Source organism: Dermochelys coriacea, chromosome 1 (genome assembly GCF_009764565.3).
Source record: "Dermochelys coriacea isolate rDerCor1 chromosome 1, rDerCor1.pri.v4, whole genome shotgun sequence".
NCBI lineage: Eukaryota > Metazoa > Chordata > Testudines > Dermochelyidae > Dermochelys > Dermochelys coriacea.
In genome coordinates this window covers 47,688,930-47,711,390 of record NC_050068.2, presented here as the reverse complement: position 1 = coordinate 47,711,390, position 22,461 = coordinate 47,688,930, and the positions used below count along the sequence as shown (strand labels likewise).

Below are 22,461 nucleotides of genomic sequence, written 5' to 3'. Positions count from 1 at the left end.
TTGGCACTGGGACTCAAAAGCTCCTACAGGCCTTTAAATAATTTTACCTCATTTTGTTAGGAAAGCAATTTAGGCTGGAGCCTAGATCTTCAAGCTTTCCCTTTTAAATTAGGCCCATAATTAAAATTTTGTGTAAATTATGCTTTAATAACATTTAAGACCTACAGAATTGTCTCCACAATGAACACAAGAGAGTTACATTAAATAAACAGATATTTCCCTGCAGTGTTTACAAACAAACAGTGCTGCACTAAAGTCATTACAGAGAAACTGATTATAAACAAAAATGAAATTGAATTAACTGATTTTCATTTTGCAAACTGAGAAAAATTAAAAATAATAAAATTAGATAGAGCATAATCACAAACAAGTTGCATTTTAAAATTTTTTTCTTTTTGAGTAATCTAAAGTATAATCAGTAACATAATTAAAGAAATGTGTTTGTTTATAAGTATTACTTTTAAGTTAACCATATCAATTTAAAAGGAGATTCACTAAATTTATCCTAAATAATTGATTTTGAGGTTCTGGTATCCTGCATATACATAAACCTGAGATCTTTTATTACTACATATTTTTTCTGATCTTTATCTCAGCAATGATGATTTTTTAGGATAGTAGAATTTATTTTTTTATATAAGCAGTAAACAACAAAAAAGCTAAATCTAATATATGAAATTATTTATTTTTAACCAGTTCATCCCACTTGGTCCATTTTTCCTCAAATGGTCTATTTTATGTGCTAATCTATTAGAGGAAGTAAATAATTTTATTTTTGTTAATTATCTTCCTTCCTATCGACCACATTTCTCTAGTGGGTACTTATTTTTGCAACAATAGGCCCTGGCCAATCCTGAAAAGACTCGCGTACATGTTTGACTTTAACGTCTGTGAGATCACTCACATTGCATGAAATTAAGCATGTACATAAATTTTGCATGATCACAGCCCTACTGATAAAAAAAAACTGATGAAAATGACTGCAGTGACAAGGATTCCAAAATCTTTGGTTAATTTTAGGAAATGCTTTGATTTACTAACAGCATAAAACAGAAATTGGGGCTACAGCTCTTTTATCTTTATATAACTTTTTCATCATATTTCTAACATTGAACCAGAAGTCCATCAGTTTGGAATGTTCCCCGAAGATATGATGTTCGTCTCACGAATCGCATCAGAAAAAATCCACAGGAAATAATACATAGATATTGAATGTGCTAAAAAAAATTAGAAACTTGTAGTGACAAACAATATTAAGTTTAGAAGAAATGGAAATTACTCCTAATTCCTAAGACAGATGATTAGACAGAGCACTTTCAGTTCTACAGCCTCAGGTAGAATGAGAGACTTTGATTGCCTGCATGGCAAATCATTGTAATGTTATGAGGACACTAGACTAGCCTACAAATACCTAGATTTTGTCCTGAGAAACAGAAGCAACAAGAAAGAAATGCCCTTGCGTTAGATATCACTTACTTGATCAAACTGGGGATCTTCTCCTCGTTGCAGAGATTTGGTCAGTGGCTTTTCCTAAAATTAAATATTAAAAAATATATATTATTTAAGAGACACCTTTTGAGATGTTCTAGCAACACTACTATTACATTTCTATTACCATTCTAGCCCGATAGCTTCTCCCTTCCCACCTACTATAGTGAGGGAAAGCTGTTTACTTCACACACACACAAAAGACGACATATCCATGCACATTTATTGACATTGGAATAGCTTCTTTCGGTATTTTTTTTTAAAGAAAAAAATGACTAAAATTTATTGTGATTGAATAAGATTTCTCTTCAATAACTCAACAGTCAACTACACAGGAGATCTGAAATGAGTCAAGTGTTTCCTCCTATATGTATTGTAGGTACTGTCTTTAACTACAGGATACTTTTTTGCTAAGGAAAGTAGTTTGCAATACAAAAATGACTGCACTGGACCTTAAGTGGAGGGCTGTTGTCTAGCCTGCTGGGGGGAAGGGAGTAGAGGCAGGGATGCTGCTGCAGATGCAGAGCAGGTCAGTGTGGGGACGCTGACTCGTCCACCAGGTGACCAGAAGAGAGCAGAAATAATACAGATGCAAGCCAGGTGAGAGAAGCCTCTCTTTCACTGAGACCAAGCAGCGCAGCACCCACCCTTGCACACATGAAAGTGGCGAAATACCAGGTTTGCTCAGGCTCTGCTGTGGGCACTGCGCTAGCAGCTGTTTTCTTGGGGGAGGGGCTGGGAAGAAATGTTTCCCTCCCATAAGGAGGACAGGAGACACTGGATGTGGTTTTACTTAGACTTCAACTTTATTACTAACTGTCTGAGAATACCTGGAAGATAAAAGTGTACAGCGCAGGCAGCTCCATTTCAATATCTACCTGGGAGGCTTCCATCACCCTGGTCCCCAGCCAAAATGCTGCTGGGACCTTACCATCCCCCACCCACAAATGAGGGTTAAGGTGGGCTAAAGGAGGGAGGATTGCCTCCCTGCCATGCCAGTCATAGGAGGCCCCCCCCATTTCTGCTCCTTTAACAGATACCTTCTTTAAATCCTTTTCAAAACCATTTTTCTGATCATTGTATCCCTTCCCTATGGAATACCTGCACTGGACATCCTCCACATGCTTACTTAATGAGTTGCAACACCATAACCTAACCCCAATTCCATGCTCGCCCCCATGAACCTGCTGTGGGGAAGGTGAAATAACGCCCCCTCCCCCGCCCATGGCTTGGTGACTCTGTACATGACGTCAGCCTGGTCCAGAACCCAAGGATCATACAAGTCTGAACTAATCAATGGACTGGAAAGCTATACTACATAATTTACAACAGATTTTAAAATGTGGTATTTGTCCAGAAAAAAAATACATTTTTCTTTTTAAGAACAATGAACTTTTTCTCCTATTACTTGATGACCCAGTACTCAATGGCCATTTACTGACCAATAAGGCAGGTATGAGGTTTACAGGAGAGGAAAAAAAAGCAAGAAAACAAACAAATAAGAAGTGAGACCTCTTAACACTGAGGATGGAGTGGAGGTTAGGGATAATCTAGGCATTGCTCAATATCTAAACAAATACTTTGCCTCAGTCTTTAATGAGGCAAATGAGGAGCTTAGGGATAATGGTAGGATGACAACTGGGAATGAGGGTATGGAGGTAGATATTACCACATCCGAGGTAGAAGCCAAACTCAAACAGCTAATGGGATTAAATCAGGGGGCCCGGATAATCTTCATCCAAGAATACTAAAGGAACTGGCACATGAAATTGCAAGCCCATTAGCAAGAATTTTTAATCAATCTGTAAACTCAGATTGTACCGTACGACTAGTGAATTGTTAACATAGTTCCTATTTTTAAGAAAGGTAAAAAAAGCAATTTGGGTAACTATAGGCCTGTTAGTTTGACATCTGTAGTATGCAAGGTCTAGGAAAAATTTTTGAAGGAGGAAGTAGTTAAGGACATTGAGGTCAATGGTAATTGGGACAAAATACAACACGGCTTTACAAAAGATCGTGTCAAACCAAACTGATCTCCTTCTTTGAGAAGGTAACAGATTTTTTAGACAAAGGGAACTCAGTGGATCTAATTTACCTTGATTTCAGTAAGGCATTTGATATGGTTCCACCTGGGGAATTATTAGCTAAATTGGAAAAGATGGGGATCAATATGAAAATTGAAAGGTGGATAAGGAACTGGTTAAAGGGGAGACTACAACGGGTCATACTGAAAGGTGAACTGTCAGGCTGGAAGGAGGTTACTAGTGGAGTTCCTCAGGGATCGGTTTTTGGGGCCAATCTTATTTAATCTTTTTATTACTGACCTTGGCACAAAAAGCAGGAATGTGCTAATAAAGTTGCATATAACACAAAGCTGGGAGGTATTGCTAATACAGAGAAGGACCGGGATATCATACAGGAAGATCTGGATGATCTTATAAACTGGAATAATAGTAATAGGATGAAATTTAATAGTGAAAAGTGTAAGGTCATGCATTTAGGGATTAATATCAAAAATTTCTGTTATAAACTGGGGACACATTACTTGGAAGTAACAGAGGAGGAGAAGGACCTCTGAGTATTGGTTGATCACAGTATGACTATGAGCCGCCAATGTGATATGGCCGTGAAAAAAGCTAATGCGGTCTTGGGATGCGTCAGGCTAGGTATTTCCAGTAGAGATAAGGAGATGTTAGTACCGTTATACAAGGCACTGGTGAGACCTCATCTGGAATATTGTGTGCAGTTCTGGTCTCCCATGTTTAAGGAGGATGAATTCAAACTGGAACAGATACAGAAAAGAGCTACTAGGATGATCCGAGGAATGGAAAACCTGTCTTATGAAAGGAGACTTAAGGAGCTTGGCTTGTTTAGCCTAACTAAAAGAAGACTGAGAGGAGATATGATTGCTATCTATAAATATATCAGAGGGATAAATACCATGGAGGGAGAAGAATTATTTAAGCTCAGTACCAATATGGACACAAGAACAAATGGATATAAACTGGCTATTAGGAAGTTTAGACATGAAATTAGACGAAAGTTTCTAACCATCCAAAGAGTGAAATTCTGGAACAGCCTTCCAAGGGAAGCAGTGGGGGCAAAAGACCTATCTGGCTTCAAGACAAAGCTTGATACGTTTATGGAGGAGATGATATGATGAGATATCATCATCAACTGATCGTTGACTACGAGCGGTAGTTATGCCCAATGGCCTGTGATGGGATGTTAGATGGGGTGGGATCTGAGTACTACAGAGAATTCTTTCCTGGGTGTCTGGCTGGTATGTCTTGCCCACATGCTCGGGGTTTAGCTGATCGCCATATTTGGGGACAGGAAGGAATTTTCTCCCAGGGCAGATTGGCAGAGGCCCTGGGGGGTTTTCGCCTTCCTCTGCAGCATGGGGCATGGGTCACTTGCTGGAGGATTCTCTGCACCTTGAAGTCTTTAAACCATGATTTGAGGACTTCAATAGCTCAAACATAAGTGAGGGGTTTGTTACAGGAGTTGATGGGTGACATTCCGTGGCCTGCATTGTGCACCAGGTCAGACTAGACAATCATAATGGTCCCTTCTGACCTTAAAGTCTATGATTCTAAGCAAGAGCGAATAAAGTGAAGTGACAGCATATTAATTTGAATGGATACGAAAATTTTTCACTGGACCAGCTTATAAAGTTATACTGGAATCCTTTTGGGTAACTGAAAGTTCTGAATTTTTCTTGTGGGGTTTGCAAACTCTACGGGCCTCTATTACAAATGTCAGGTTTCAGAGGAGCAGCCGTGTTAGTCTGTATCCACAAAAAGAAAAGGAGTACTTGTGGCACCTTAGAGTACAAACAAATTTATTTGAGCATAAGCTTTCGTGAGCTACAGCTCACTTCATGGGATGCATGCAATGGAAAATAAAGTGGGGAGATTTTATATACACAGAGAACATGAAACAATGGGTGTTACTATATACCCTGTAACGAGAGTGATCAGGTGAGCTATTACCAATAGGAGAGAAAAAAAATGGATCGTGTGGTGTGGTCTGGATGAAAGTTGGAGGCATGTAGTTAAGTATAGCGAACAGTAGGTTTCCAGTAGAAGGTAGTGTTTATGTGACCATGGCTTATTAGCACTGTAGTGTCCAGGAAGTGGATCTCTTGTGTAGACTGGGTCCAGGCTGAGGTTGATGGTGAGATGAAAATTGTTGAAATCATGGTGGAAGTCCTCATTGTCTATAGCCAAGCTGTACGATACAACTGCATTTGCTCCAACCCCTCAGACAGAGTCAAACACCTACAAGATCTCAATCAAGCGATCTTACAACTACAATACCCACCTGTTGAAGTGAAGAAACAGATTGACAGAGCCAGAAGACTACCCAGAAGTCATCTACTACAGGACAGGCCCAACAAAGAAAACAGAACGCCACTAGCCAGCACCTTCAGCCCCCAACTAAAAGCTTCTCAAACGCATCATCAAGGATCTGCAACCTATCCTGAAGGACGACCCATCACTCTCACAGATCTTGGGAGACAGGCCAGTCCTCGCTTACAGACAGCCCCCCAACCTGAAGCAAATACTCACCAGCAACCACACACCACACAACAGAACCACTAACCCAGGAACCTATCCTTGCAACAAAGCCCATTGCCAACTCTGTCCAAATATCTATTCAGAGGACCCACCTTGATTGTCACTACAAAAGGTTTTCTTCCTCCCTCTACCCGCCCGCCCCCCGCTCTCCTGCTGGTAATAGCTCATCTTAAGTGATCACTCTCCTTACAGTGTGTTTGGTAACACCCATTGTTTCATATTCTCTGTGTATATAAAATCTCCCCACTGTATTTTCCACTGCATGCATCCGATGAAGTGAGCTGTAGCTCACGAAAGCTTATGCTCAAATAAATTTGTTAGTCTCTAAGGTGCCACAAGTACTCCTTTTCTTATTACAAATGCGTAATCTTATCAGAGAGGTAAAATGGTTTGTGGTTAATGCATTGGAGTTGAGACCCAACAGACCTGGGTTAAATTACTGGCTATTTTACAGACTTCCTGTGTGACCTTAGGTAAATCACTTCATATATCTGTACTTCAGTTCCACATCTGTAAATCAGAGATGATACTGTTTTCCCCTACCTCATAGGATTGTCTCAGAGAAAATGCATTTAAGTTTGTGGGGCACTCAGATACTATCCCAGAGAACACTCCCAGACAGACAAAGAGACACAACAGATAGGCTATTTGAAAATTAAGTCTATGGGAAAAAAGTGGGAATCAGAAATATATTTTAGATTTATTTAGTGGAGTTATTCTGAATGAAATTCACTGGCACATTAGTTAATAAATGGATTCACTTTTTTGCTTATGAGAATAGAGTGTTTTTGGTGAATTTTTAAAATGTTTTTTTTACATTTGATTAGTATATTTTATATTGTATTTCTCCAGACAGATTGAGTGTTATGTGTAAAATCTTTTTCTTTTCTTTTCTTTTCTTTTCTTTTCTTTTAATTAATGTGGTCAAAGATAATTGCCTAGAGAACTTTGCATCCAGTAATAAATTACAGCAGAAAAATGTCAAGTACGGCAGTGAGAATCTAGGCTGAACTTAGAAAAAACCACAACAATAAATAATCATGTAAAATTTCAAATGATTTAAGTAATGTCTAACTCTCTTTCCTTATGGAATATATAAAATGTATTACTTCAAATCCTTTATGCATAATAATCTAACCCCCAATTGCCCGCTTCATTTTAAGTGTCTGCCTCCAACATGTATTACCCCTTCTGCTTAACAATCTGTCCCAACTTGTATTTAGTTCAGAACTTCTGCTTCCTTCCCCAGACCTGAGGAAGAGCTCTGTGTAACTTAAAAGCTTATACCTTCCACCAACAACAGCTGGTCCAATAAAAACAGTACCTCACCCACCTTGTCTCTCTCACATCCTGAGACCAATGTGGCTACAACAGCAGGGCAAACATCTATTACTACTGTCACTTATGCAGCAGCCTAAACATAACCAGCACTGTATAAAATGTGAATGTGCTGAACAGAAGTGGAGATAAAAGACCCTGCAAGGCATGGAGGCAGATGCTTTTGTATTGTAGTATAGGATTCTCCCACCTAAGTCTGTGAAAAACTACAGGACAGGCTGAAAAATATGTGATCCCTGCAACTGTGCATTGAATTTAAAGTTCTCCTGGTGAACAGTCCATGTCTCTGTGTCTGAATCATTTGTCAGCAGCCTTTTTCTCCCGCTCTCCCAAAACCAAGTATGTTCCTCTTTTCCATGATCAGAAGATCTAGGTATTACCACAGCCTTCAGAAAAGAATTTCTGTATAACTTTGTGCAAGCTGCTTAACCTGTCTGTGTCTTGGTTTGTTAATAAAATGCATGTGAGACTTAATTCATTAATGTTTCTAAAACACTTTGAGATGCTAGGATGGAAGGAGTTATTTAAGTGCAAAGGATTTTCATTTATGAATGCTATTTTGGGGAGAATATTATTTTGTATAATTTGTTGACTGATTTGATAATTATGCTGATATGGTCTTAATGCTACCTCGAAACGAGGCTTTCTAAAGAGTCAACAAAGTATCTCCTGACTGCCTAGCAAGGATAAAAATGAACAGGTTGTTTCTATTGAGTGTTTAGTCACTGCTTTGCCCAGTACAATGCACAATATTTCCCCTTGTTAGGCAGTGGCTACTTCAATCTATAAAGTGACCTTTCCAAGTATATTGGTGGCACAATAGCCTTTATTAAGAGTTTTGTGGCAGCTTATTGGCATTTGTACCATATAGGTTCATTATGCCTCTTAGTGATATACACACAGTAACTGGGAAAAAAGGGTGCCAAATATCATAGTACTAACCCCATTCATTTGAACAAGGGCTCAGCCTTTCCCCACTCAGCTGCATCTCATGTTTGGGTAATATGTGTATTGTCAGTTGATGCACACTGAAAAGGGAGGCAGCAGACATTCCAAAGCAAATATTTAATTTTTTTTTCAGAATATAAAGGGGTTCCTCAAGATTTTAGTGAAGGGTCAGCAACAAACCAACAAATGATCTTAATATGTTGGGGAAATTTAGAAATGAAAAAAATGTATAGAATTTTGATATTCAGTTCCCAGCTTTGCCACAGACCTCAGGGTGACTGTGAGCAAGTCACTTAATCATTCTGTGCCTCATTTCCTCATCTGTAATGTGGGCATAATTAATAGTAATGATAATACTAATGAAAATCCCTTTCTCCCATCAATTTTATCTCTTAACTACTTAGACTGTGATGGCTCAAATACCTTTAAAAATCTTGGCCTAAGTTCTTAGGACCAGAGACTGTTTATAACTACTGTGATGGGGCAAGGCCAGATGGCTATAGAAAAGTAGTGGGAGATAGATATATTATATATATTAGCTTCAGGCTAAACAAATCCCGGTACCAGGATGAGTTAAATGGCAGCTGCTCCAGGTCAATTAAGACACCTGGAGCCAATTAAGACACCTGGGGCCAGAAGGCAGGGAGAACACTAGGTTTATTGGGACACCTGAAGCCAACCAGGGACTGGCTGAAACTAGTTAAAAGCCTCCGAATCAGGTGGGGGCGAATGTCAGGTGCTGTGGGAGGAAGTTGCGCTGTTGGAGAGACTGAGCAGTACACACCATATCAGGCACAAGGAAGGAGGCCTTTAAGAAAGGGTGAAGTGGAGCCTGAGGAAGTGGGGACTGCTGTGGAGAAGTAGCCCAGGGAATTGTACGTGTCATGTTTCTAAAAGGTCAGCTACCATAGCTGATACTATTAGGGTCCCTGGGCTGGAGCCCAGAGAAGAGGGCGGGCCCGGACTCCCCCTTCTCCCCCCGCCCCCGTGATTAATCACTAAGACTGGGAGACAACAGAGACTGTGCAAGGAAGGATAGCTTCTCCTCACCTCCCTTGCTGGCTTATGATGAAAATGGCTCAGTAGACTGTGACCCTTGTCTCTAGAGAGAGAAGGGTTACGTGGAGGGTCACAATGAACCTCTGAGGCTAGCGAAATCCGCCAGGAAACGCGGGACCCACGGAGACAAGGACAGAGCTTTGTCACACTACATATATGTAGAGTGCCTAGAACAATGGATCCCTAATCTTAGTTGTGGGGCTTTAGCACTGTTTTTATACAAATAGATACTAACCAGCACAATAATAGTTGGATTAAACGATAGAGCTGAGAATGAGCAACAGGGAATGGATCACTTGATGATTACCTGTTCTGTTCATTCCCTCTGGGGCACCTGGCAATTGGCCACTGTTGGAAGAGAGGATACTGGGCTAGATGGACCTTTGGTCTAACCCAGTATGGCCATTCTTATGCTCTTATATTAGAGGCTTTCAAAATTGGGAGTGTGTGGGAGCCAAAATGAAAGAAAGCTGAGGACAATACCCTTTAGGGGTTTTGAGGAAACCTCTGATCCTGTCTTTGGAAAACCTATTTAAACCAAGAGGTCATGTGCTGAATTTCACTTGGGTGGTAATTTCCTTTAGACAGAATACTTAACATAAATGAATTCCAAAAAACAGAAGTAATTTTTTTTATTGAAGAATCTAATAATCCACTATAAGATGAACCAGACTAACAGTTCAACAGCTTGACATCTCCTTCCTCTGAAGTTTTTAAGGTCAGGCTTGACAAAGCCATGGCTGGGGTGATTTAGTTGGGGATTGGTCCTGCTTTGAGCAGGGGGTTGGACTAGATGACCTCCTGAGGTCCCTTCAAACCCTGACGTTCTATGATTCTATGACATCTTGGACAATATTAGTAACCTAAAGTACTTAGCAATTTGTCTTAGTTAAAATGCTCCCAATCATCAAATTGCTCTTAAGTCATCTATCTCACTGACTGGCTTGCTTACACCACAACAAGAGAATAAATCCTTGTTTTGCAGCTGACAATCAATTGCTTTTTGACCAAGTTAACCTTACTTCAATGCAACAGTATGTACTCATTATACCTGTACCACTAGCTCTTGCCTCTACAGCTGTCAAAAAATGATTATTACAAAATCTATGCTTTTCAAAAAAAAATGTAAACACTACCAGAATTTGTGTGCTTTCCGACCATAAACTAGAGGAGGAAAGATCCATTGTCTCAGAACTGTACGCAATAATATTCTAATAAAAGTTTGAACCACTGATGTTTGCTTACTTAATGTGTCTCTGAAGCAAATAATAACCCTTTAACATCAAAAAAGGGCATAGCATAAATATTTTAAGACATATTGTAAATCTCAGACTTAATTGTACAAAAAATTCAAGAAAATATAATTAAGTAAACAGTGTGTACTTAATATAAAGAATCTGAGGGAGCAGCACAATGTTTGGAGAAACAAATTATAATTCAGGTCTCGCAAGTTCTGTGTTTGTGGCTCCAAGCTGCAATAAAGCTTCAGCCACCCCTTTGGAAATAATATTGTATCATTCCACGTGAAGGCCATGTTTACACTTAGTGGGTATTACACCGCAGAGCGCTCTCTGGTCGACGACTGCAGAGTGCTCTCTGTTCGATGACTGCAGAGCGCTCTCTGGTCGACGACCGCAGAGCGCTCTCTGGTCGACGACCGCAGAGCGCTCTCTGGTCGACTCCACTGGAATGAAAAGAGTAAGGTGTGTCGATGGGAGAGCATCTCCCATTGATGCAACGCAGTCTAGACACCGCACTAAGTCAACCTAAACTACATCGACTCCAGCTACGTTACTCAGGTAGCTAGAGTAATGTAACTTAGGTTGACTTACCCCAGTAGTGTAGACAAGGCCTAACATCCTCACTGCAGTAACACTAATGTAGAATGCATTGTTTTATATCAATTCTATAGAATAGCTGTGAGGGGGTGTCCGCCCCACACTCACCCTGAAGGGGTTAATGGAGGCCAGATGAGCTAATTAACCCATTAGGTTGAAGGCTGAAAGGAAAGCCATAATTAGGGGAAGCTCACCCCTAATTGGGAACAGGCTGGGCTTCTATAAAGCCAGGGAGCTGATAGCAGAAAGGGGTTGCAGGGAGACACTCTGCAGTCCTTCAACCACACCCAGACTCTCTGGCAATCCTCCCCTGTCCTGGTACCAGGACAGTCACCCCAGCCCTTCCTACTGGAGTGTAACCCCAGTCTTTCCATCAGGAACCCCCACACCCTCTCTTCTGGGAGTTCATCTTTACCAGGGGAGCATCCCGCAATCCTTCTGGCTCTCTCAAGGTTCTTCTGGGCCCAGATCTTTGGCCCAGGAGACATCTGCAGGTAAGCGCCTCTGCTGCTCTCCTACCTTTGTCTCTCTCTGGTTTATAACCAGCAAGCATTTCCCTCTGCTGCTCCTCCAGCCTTCAGCCCTGGCTCTCTGGCTTGGGCACGACAGCCATCTAACATTCTTGCTGTTCTCCTGCCTTCAGCTTTGTTACAGGTCCCAAACATACAGTCTCTAGCAGCTTTTACCTGCCCCTAACTTCCACTCTTATTCACCAGATCTCTCCAACTCACTGGGGGTGTCTCTGACCTTTTATAACCCAGAGGTGCTACTCTGCCTTCTTAAGCAGGGAGCACCTGCTCTGACACAGGGATGCTGGAGCTACTGCATTCACAGGGGCCAGCCACCTGTGACAGAAGTCTTCAGAAAAAGAAATGTTTGACTATTTCATACACCTTTATTACCCTTCCTGTTTCCTCCACTTATCTAGCACTAGCCATTTCTGTCTTCTGATAGAATCTCAGCACCTAAGGCACAAAAGATTTTTCCTCTGAAGCTACAGTTATCTAGGACAGCTTTCCTGTTTTAGCACACCTCCATCACTCTGTATCTTTTAAACTCTCTTCTCAAAACAACTTTTCTTCCCTTTCCTATTACCTCAGTTTCTCTGACCCTCTATTATTGTTGACTATGTAGCTCTTCCTTATTATTTGGCTCTGTTACTATAGATTTAACTCTAAAGTTATTTATTATTTAATTCTATGAGGCATTTCAGATTCAGTTTGTATGAAAGCTATTACATACAATAAAGATGTATTGTCTGTATTGAAGGTTAAAAAATACAATAAAATGAAGCTGTTGATGAGTAGTGGATTTTATGGCAGTTTATCTGCCCTACAAATGAATTTATTTAAAAAAATACAAAAAAAAAAGTTTTTCAGCCTCAGGAAACCTTTTTTTTTGTCCACCCAGCTCAGAAATGACAGAGAGACTCTTTTATATGAAATGTCCATTCCATCTGAGATTCTGTAGCTTTATTACACCTTACAGAAAGGTCTTCCAACTCTTGTATGAATAGGTAGGTTGAATATGGAGCCAAGAACTACAGCCACAGAAAACATGAATAAAGAAGGGTTTGATTATCTGAAATAACCCACAGCATTCTGGACTGTGGAAACTGTCAGATAATTTCAGAAAAATGGAGTCCTTAACAAAAATCTTCCCATTTTTAATCATTAACATTCTTATTTCTTATCTGAAGTGCCGCTCTCAATGGCATATGTTGCATTTGTTTCGTATGTGAAACTCCCATTGACATTAATATTCATTAGAGATAAGCTGTGGAGATTAGAGAGAAGAATTTTGCCCTTAATCTTTAAGTTTATTTAAATTAAAAATATTATCATAAACCTCATAAACCTCTTCCTCCTTTCTAGGTCAATACACAAATATAACTGGGAAAATTTAGATAGGCATATGTTTTCCCAAACACCTGTCACAAAATTCAGTGTTCAGGGAAACATGAAAAATAAACAATGGGATGTTGTAGTGTGTACTAGAATTCATTGTGTCAATATATTACAATGATATATTGTTCCACTTAAAATGCCAGCCACTTCCATTCACAGCAACCATTATGCACACAACTAACACATAGCTGCAGCTTTGTACTGTTACTAACACAGATAAAACCTATTTTCTTATAAAAGCTTACTGAGCACAAGAATATTCTGATACAAAATGGAAACAGGCTACACATTCTGTCTTGGGGATTCCCTGGATATGGGAGAGTCTCCAAGAAGAAATGGGAGTAGAAGGAACCATTAAACAAACCGATGGAGCTCTTTGTTTCACTTTTATTTAAAATGTAATATGCACAGGCCACTTTCAAATTACTAAAGCTGTTTTTATCTAAAACACATTAAAAGAAGCATTTTTAATCCAGAAAAACATGCTTTCTTCAACAATACCAATGAACGTCCAAATCCCATGAGGTGCTCAGCATGCTCATCTCCCATTCACTTCAATGGAAATTAAAAGTGGTCAGCTTTCTGTGGAAGGTGTTCAGAGTCAGCACAACACAGGATTGTGCCATTTCTATTGTTAGTGCCATTTAAATTTTTAGGTCTGTCATTACTTATTATTTTTACAAAGATCAGAAATCCTATCGCCGTCAGGTTGGTGCACAGCTGGTTTGTAAACTGTAAACTGTATTTAGAAGAGTGACTGAAAACATGATGATTTCAAGAACCTTCGGAAGGCTGTGTGTGTTATTCCATAGAGAGCCGTCTTAGTCTAGCCAGATAAGAAGCCTCACAAAATGGCAGATCCAAAGGGTAGTCTTGAAAGGAGTAGCCATACAGGTCTGCTGTAATGAAAATAATTTTGAACTTTTTTCAGGAGGCACTCCTGTCTCCTATTTGCTTTATTACATTTTGTGAATTGTCTTTACTTCGTACAGGAGGAAGCCTGTTTGGAATATTAAAATTCCAATCCTTACAAGGGCCCAGATCTCTCAGTTAAATGCACAATCTCTCTTGAAACTGTTGAAAAGTAGGTGATTAATGTCCTGTGTATTCAAAAGCTCTTTCTAAATCACCTGGTCACCATAACTTTTAAAAAAATCACTATTTCAATGTAATGGCATTAGAATGCTTGAGCTTGCCTGATGCTCTGCTAGGTGCCTGTTAACAACCAGATACTGTCTGCAGTGGCATGTATTAGGGATAATGGTGCTCAGATAGTGAAATGAACAAAACTGGGTGTGGAATATTTTTTTTAAAATCTTCGCAATACTAGACAGATGTGATGCTGTCTTGAGGTGCCAGGACTATGGGTGACCTTGTTAGCCCCTGCCTCCAGTGTCAAGGAGTCTATCTTATGGTAGATGGGTGTCAGCTCCAGTACAATAACAGCCTTTCCACCACTCAAGCACTCTACTCAGTCCTGCCCTGGCTTAGCAGGTTAACATTAGGTGCACCCCAATCTTCAAGCCCCTTTGGACAGCATTCTTCTGCAGTATCCAGCTTCTGTTACTGGAGAAATCACCAAGTCCTCTGTCTACAACACAGCCTATTAGCTCAGCTGAGGATGCACACTTTAATATTACAGCACTGAGATGAATTTATAGTAAAACCAAGAATAAATGTATTAATAAAAAACAGAAATTTAAGAGCTACTAAGCAAAGGTAATCAAAACAGAAATGGTTACAAATAAAATAAATGTATAACACACTTCTAAGATATTACATTATAACCTTAGCAGGCTCCAATCTCTGTCTACAGCAGTTTTTCTCACTTACAGCCAATTCTTAGTTTCACCAACCAACATGGCTGGTGATCTATCGTTCATGGATGCAAAGAACGCAGACCTCTTTGTTCCCTGAGTGATGGATAACAAAAGTGTTCCTTCCCCTGCTTCTTATAGTTCAGAAAATCTTTGAAATATATTCTTTTGACACGTACACCCAGATAAAGTTCTCCCCAACTAGTATGCAGACACAATGCTACCCATGCTGTTTCTTCTCACACACCTCTTAATTTGCTTGTCCTGTTTTCCTCCAACGCAAATAAACTTCCCATTGTCTCTGGCTTCACCATGATCAGTTTACATTAGCAACAGGGAGATAACCACCTACCCTCCTGTCTGGAAGCATCATATCAGTAAGTATCCATAATTTCTCATATACTGTTAATACATACATTTCACAATGATATAAATGACCAGTGTGTAACTTGCTTCCATTTGATATATCATACAAAATTCTTTATAGATAAACTCTATGACAGCAATGCATTAGGCGTAGTGAGTTTGTCAGGCCTGCAAGAGTTGCAGACACAGCACAGTGAACCACCCCTGGGCCTCTGTGTCACAACATATGGCCAAAATAAAATATTAACCAAAAGCAGAACAAAATGGTTATGAAAATAATTTAATGTTGTGCATGTTTCCAAGAAAACATCAAATTTGTATTATACAAAATATATAAAAACTGAAACAGTTAAAGAAGAATTTCTTTTTGAAAAGTATAAACAATGCAACACTAACTTCAAAAGGCTCCCTTATATATATTTCAGATAGAGGAAACTGGTGATTACTTATAACTGAGTGCATATGAGGGATGCCATATAAATGTCACAACATATCATATCCCCAAAATACTGTTTACTTTAGTAAAATCAAGTCAACATGCATCTCAATTATAGTTATTACACTGAAACTGAGGAAAGCTGGTACAAAGAGGATGGCTTCAAAGATTAACTGATCAATGTCATGAAACATCCCTTCCCCTATTCATGAAATCACTCATCTTTTTAAAAATCCTTCCAGTTCACTCATGTGGATAAATGGAATAAGCTTGGTCCCATCTAATGTATTACTGGACGTAAAAATTGTGAGAGAGCCACAATTTTGTTTTATGTACAGGTTTTTACTCTCTAGTTCCCAATCTTACTACTCTGGTAGCCCTTCACCAGCATTCCAAGAAAGTAAATCAGTGATAGATTACGCTATCACATCACATATTACAGGCTTACTTTTGTCTCCAGTCATCACATTCTTGATAAGCGGCATATTACACATACCTTCTACTAACAACATTTTCAATGTGAATGTTCTATCTGTGAGAATAATTAATTTTAAGTGATTGAAGGATCAGAAAAAGTTGATCAAACATGCCAAAGTGTCAAATTAATTTTCAGTATTCATGCTAAGCAAATGTGGAGTAAACTGCAAACATATTTGAGAGAGAAACAAGATTACTATATTAAAAACTATTCTTGAACCTACTAGGTGTACAATGCAAGAATGAACAATGTAACAGTTTCAGTAACAATGACTCGATAATAACTTCTTACTGTGTCGGTGTTTCTTCCATATCTTGTAAATAAAGGAAGTCCCTCAAAAATAAGATATGAGTAGTAGTACTTTATAACTTTATTCAAATCTGAATGTCAAAACTGAGTGAGAGACCTTTTTTTAAAATGAAAGCTGAGATCTTCACCATACATTTGGCCCTCTTTAAAAGTCCACTACAAGCAGCCCAGAGAGGAGTCTGATATTCCTAGTTCTCCATTGAAAACTTCCCTGATATGCCTTTTTCCAGCTTAAAGTTTACCACGTGCACTAGTTGGCATCAAGAATTTTTAGATAAACGTTATTGACGTTTCTAGGACAAGCTGCTTTTGAGATAGGATGTACGTAAAAAGAAGCATTAGAAGACTTTTAAAAACATGATTCAACTATTTTAAAAAGAGCTTATCAAAATCACCTCAAGTTTGGACACCAAATACACATGCAAAGTCTATTCTATAGGGAGGGGCTGTGGGGGGAGGGCAGTGGGTCCAAAAGCCCCTTACCACATTCTCTGGTGTTGGCAGTGTTCGATGCCCTCCAGCCAAGACCTGCAGAGAAGCAAAGGGGAAACGGCTGATCTCCACTATCAGAGGCATGGCTTCTGGTGCAGGCTATAGGGATGCAGAAGCAATCTTCCATCTGGCAAACTGCCCTTCCGGGTTCATGCCTCATGTGGAGATGCAGGGAGAGGAGCTGCTTGTCCTGGAGCCTGTTCTGTTCCAGTCCTATCTGCCTCATGGAAGGAAGAAAGCCGAGACGACCTCACCCAATGGGGCTGTGAGGGAAACTGTGTCATGCCCACAGAGCTGGCCAAGCTCCCCAGTGAGACACTCAGTAAAGGGGGTGGAACAGGAAATACGGACTCTTCCTTTTTCCTCTGGCTTTTCTCAGCTTAGGTTGCTTTCTGAAGCATGCAGGGGTCCCATCCACTGTCATCTCAGAAACGGAACCCGAGCTGAGCAGACAATCGCCCCAAAAATCAAATGCAGCCCTGGAGCACAGCTGGGAATTACACAGACAAATTACTGAAACCATGTGTTAGTCTAAAAATTTGAAATAAAGTTTGCAATTTCCCTCAGAAAAGCTCTGCAGCTGGGAGGTCTGGCTGAGCTGCTGGCTGCTGAAGGGGCGGGGAACCTAAGGGATGTGATAGATACTATGACACATGGAATGTCTAAAGACTATTAAGCTGTATAAACTAATAATCACTAACAGATAATTAACGCAAATCCTCAGGCAACTAACTAGTCTGGAGAAGACTCACATGTGAATCTTGAGGGAAACTGCATATACTAATTTGACCTAGTTCAAGAGGCCTGACAAACAATAAACTGACATCTGCATAAAGTGACCACCCTGATGTAGGGAGAGAGGTCTTCTGCCCCAGTCCAAGAACTGACATGAGACTGTGATCCAGAGAGACAGGCCTTCTGAGAGAACCTGAAGTACTCTGAAATCTTCCAAGGTTTCCACAGGAAAGATGGGTGACACTTACTAAGCTAGGCATGCATGTAAGCTATTTTTTGTTTTCTTGATATGTTTTCTCCGCAATGCTTTTGCTCTGAATAAATAAAACAGGTGGGTTCTGCCTGATAATGATCCAAAGCACTGCAGACTGACGCACCTTCATTTTCATCATCTGAGTCAGATGCTACCAACTGAAGGTTGATTTTCTTTTTTGGTGGTTCGGTTTCTGTAGTTTCCACATTGGAGTGTTGCTCTTTTAAGATTTCTGACAGCATATTCCATACCTTGTTCCTCTCTGATTTTGGAAGGCACTTCAGAGTCTTAAACCTTGGGTCAAGTGCTGTAGCTATCTTTAGAAATCTCATATTGGTACCTTCCTTGCTTTCTATCAAATCTGCAGTGAAAGGGTTCTTAAATTGAACAACATACGCTGGTTCGTCATCCAAGACTGCCATAACACAAAATATATGGCAGAATGTGGGAAAAACTGCGAAGCAGGAAACATACCATTTTCCCCCAAGGAATTAAGTCACAAATTTAATTAACACATTTTTTTTTAATGAGCTTCATCAGCATGGAAGCACATCCTATGGAACGGTGGTTGAAGCATGAAGGGGCATACAAATGTTTAGCATATCAGGCAGGTAATACCTTGCACGCCGGCTACAACAGTGCCATGCGAATGCCTGTTCTGACTTTCAGGTGAGATTGTAATAAAAGGCAGGCAGCATTATCTCCCATAAATGTAAATACATTTGTTTGTCTTAGCATTTGGCTGAACAAGAAGTAGAAGTGAGTGCACTAAAGGTTCTAAAGTTTTACATTGTTTCTGAGTGCACTTAAGTAACAAAAATAATTCTACATTTGTAAGTTGCATTTTCACGATAAAGAGATTGCACTACAGTACTTGTATGAAGTGAACTGAAAAATACAATTTCTTTATCCTTTTTACAGTGCACATATTTGTAATAAAAAAAGAATAATATAAAGTGGGCACTGTACACTTTGTATTTTGCATTGTCACTGAAATCAATATATTTGAAAATGTAGAAAAACATCCCAAAATATTCATAATAAATTTCAATTTGTATTTTATAATTATTTAACAGTACAATTAAAACTGTGATTAATTGCAACTATTTTTTTAATCTAGTTAATTTGTTTTGAGTTAATCACCTGAGTTAACTGTGATTAATTGACACCCCTAATAATAATCACAATTAAGAAATACATTCTTGAATCATGCAGAGTGAGCACAGATGGCTAGAGACTCATGGTGGAAAAAAATAGCATATCTGTAGCATTTTAAAGAATATGCTTCTAAGGAAAACATTTTATACTTTTCATTGATTAAATTTTTCTATAAAGGGCAAAAATACACTTTACAAGGTTCCATTAAGTGGCACTTCACTAAAACAATGTTATCTTGATTTCTTCCTTTGGGCTCCCATAAACTGAATTGATAGCTGGAGTAGAGGTAAGGTATAAAAACTGTTTACAAAATAATATATATTATATAATAGCTGCAGCCTGTATAATGTGCCTACTCTGTGAATAAATAGAGGACTCCAGGCTCTTTTGTTTTCAAGCCATTTATGATGACTTAAATGTAAAAAATGTAATATAATGTAATATAATGTTATAATGTGCCATTATATGTGAGTACAAAGCGGTGATGTTTCATTTGATCTGTTGGTATTTTAGTCTGAATAAAAGAGAAAAGATTGCATAGTGGCTGAATGTAAAATACACATGATATTGTTCTAATCTGCACAAAATGAGGTTCTACCCTCAAAAACCTGCTACCTTTTCTTCTTTCAAATATCTCAAATAACTCATTTTGCTGTGATAACGGCAGACAGTACTTTGTGCACACTGCTAGTCCTTACAAAAACATGCTCATGTTATTTTTACCTCATCCTCCCTCTTTCTGCCCCCACCAGTTTGCTCGTCTACTGTCTCATATTGAGGTAAGTCAGACTGTAAACTCTTTGGGGCAGAGACTTTCTTTTTACTATGTTTGTACAACTTCTAGCACAGTGCTAATTCCTGACTGGGGCCTCCAGGCATTACTGTAATACAAATAAAGAAATAAATTGTTTAATCAGAATCACAGTTAGTCACACCAGCACCATCAGTTTTTCATTTCAAAGGCCTTATAAATTTATGCTGTGGGCTTTTTATTGGCAGGATGCATGGATATTCTAGTAGCCCTAGTTCTCAAGGGACTCAGACTCCCTTCTGAGTTCAGTGTCAAGACAGAGTTCTTGAATTTGAACTCCTATAAGAGGCTCACTTCAGAAGGATTGCTGTAGAAAATCAAAATGGAAGTTCACGAACAGCTAAATTAATGACAGGTTTCAGAGTAGCAGCCGTGTTAGTCTGTATTCGCAAAAAGAAAAGCAGTATTTGTGGCACCTTAGAGACTAACAAATTTATTAGAGCATAAGCTTTCGTGATGAAGTGAGCTGTAGCTCACGAAAGCTTATGCTCTAATAAATTTGTTAGTCTCTGAGGTGCCACAAGTACTGCTTTTCTTTTAGCTAAATTAATGGTTAGCAAACCACTGTCAATGCCTTAATTTATTACACTTCATCACTGCCTACAACTACATAAATACTGTAGAAAGCAGTTTGAAGACATGCCTGCTAATGCTGAGAATAAAAACAGATATGTAAATATGGAATAATACAGACTAAATTATCACCCAAAGTGATCAACAGGCATAAAGATTCATAGATTCATAGATTCATAGATACTAAGGTCAGAAGGGACCACTCTGATCATCTAGTCCGACCTCCTGCACAGCGCAGGCCACAGAATGTCACCCACCCACTCCTATGAAAAACCTCACCCATGTCTGAGCTATTGAAGTTCTCAAATCATGGTTCAAAACTTCAAGGAGCAGAGAAGCCTCCCTCCAGTCAACCATGCCCCATGCTACAGAGGAAGGCAAAAAAACCTCCAGGGCCTCTCCAATCTGCCCTCGAGGAAAACTCCCTCCCGACCCCAAACATGGCAATCAGCCAAACCCTGAGCACATGGGCAAGATTCACCAGCCAGATACCCAGGAAAGAATTTTCTATAGTAACTCAGATCCCATCCATCTAATATCCCATCTCAGGGGATTTGGCCTATTTACCCTGAATATTTAAAGATCAATTACTTACCAAAATCCCATTATCCCATCATACCATCTCCTCCATAAACTTATCGAGTAGAATCTTAAAACCAGATAGATCTTTTGCCCCCACTGCTTCCCTTGGAAGGTTATTCCAAAACTTCACTCCTCTGATGGTTAAAAACCTTCGTCTGATTTCAAGTCTAAACTTCCTGGTGGCCAGTTTATACCCATTTGTTCTTGTGTCCACATTGGTGCTGAGCTTAAATAATTCCTCTCCCTCTCCTATATTTATCCCTCTGATATATTTATAGAGAGCAATCATATCTCCCCTCAACCTTCTTTTAGTTAGGCTAAACAAGCCCAGCTCCTTAAGTCTCCTTTCATAAGACAAGTTTTCCATTCCTCGGATCATCCTAGTAGCCCCTCTCTGTACTGCTCCAGTTTGAATTCATCCTTTTTAAACATGGGAGACCAGAACTGCACACAGTATTCTAGGTGAGGTCTCACCAGTGCCTTGTATAACGGTACTAAAACCTCCTTATCCCTACTGGAAATGCCTCTCCTGATGCATCCCAAAACCGCATTAGCTTTTTTCACAGCCATATCACATTGGCAGCTCATAGTCATCCTATGATCAACCAATACTTCAAGGTCCTTCTCCTCTTCCGTTACTTCTAATTGATGCGTCCCCAACTTATAACTAAAATTCTTGTTATTAATCCCTAAATGCATAACCTTACACTTCTCACTATTAAATTTCATCCTATTACTATTACTCCAGTTTACAAGGTCATCCAGATCCTCCTGTATAATATCCCGATCCTTCTCCGAATTGGCAATACCTCCCAGCTTTGTATCATCTGCAAACTTTATTAGCACACTCCCACTTTTTGTGCCAAGGTCAGTAACAAAAAGATTAAATAAGATTGGTCCCAAAACCGATCCCTGAGGAACTCCACTGGTAACCTCCCTCCAACCTGACAGTTCGCCTTTCAGTAGGACCCGTTGCAGTCTCCCCTTTAACCAATTCCTTATCCACCTTCTGATGTTCATATTGATCCCCATCTTCTCCAATTTAACTAATAATTCCCCATGTGGCACGGTATCAAATGCCTTACTGAAATCTAGGTAAATTAGATCCACTGCATTTCCTTTATCTAAAAAATCTGTTACTTTTTCAAAAAAGGAGATTAGATTGGTTTGGCACGATCTACCTTTTGTAAAACCATGTTGTATTTTGTCCCATTTACCATTGACTTCAATGTCCTTAACTAATTTCTCCTTCAAAATTTTTTCCAGGACCTTGCATACTACAGATGTCAA

General features: G+C 39.4%; 1 protein-coding gene across 7 annotated transcripts in view; it reads right to left on the bottom strand.

Moving 5' to 3' along the window:
• FRY (FRY microtubule binding protein) overlaps nt 1-22,461 on the bottom strand; it is a 374,481-nt gene that overhangs the window by 200,512 nt on the left and 151,508 nt on the right. For all 7 annotated transcript variants that reach the window (XM_038411093.2, XM_043504385.1, XM_043504383.1 and 4 more), the window contains exon 3: nt 1,477-1,530. In XM_038411093.2, the coding sequence (XP_038267021.1) occupies nt 1,477-1,530 (54 nt within the window). The remainder of the gene's footprint in view (nt 1-1,476; nt 1,531-22,461) is intronic.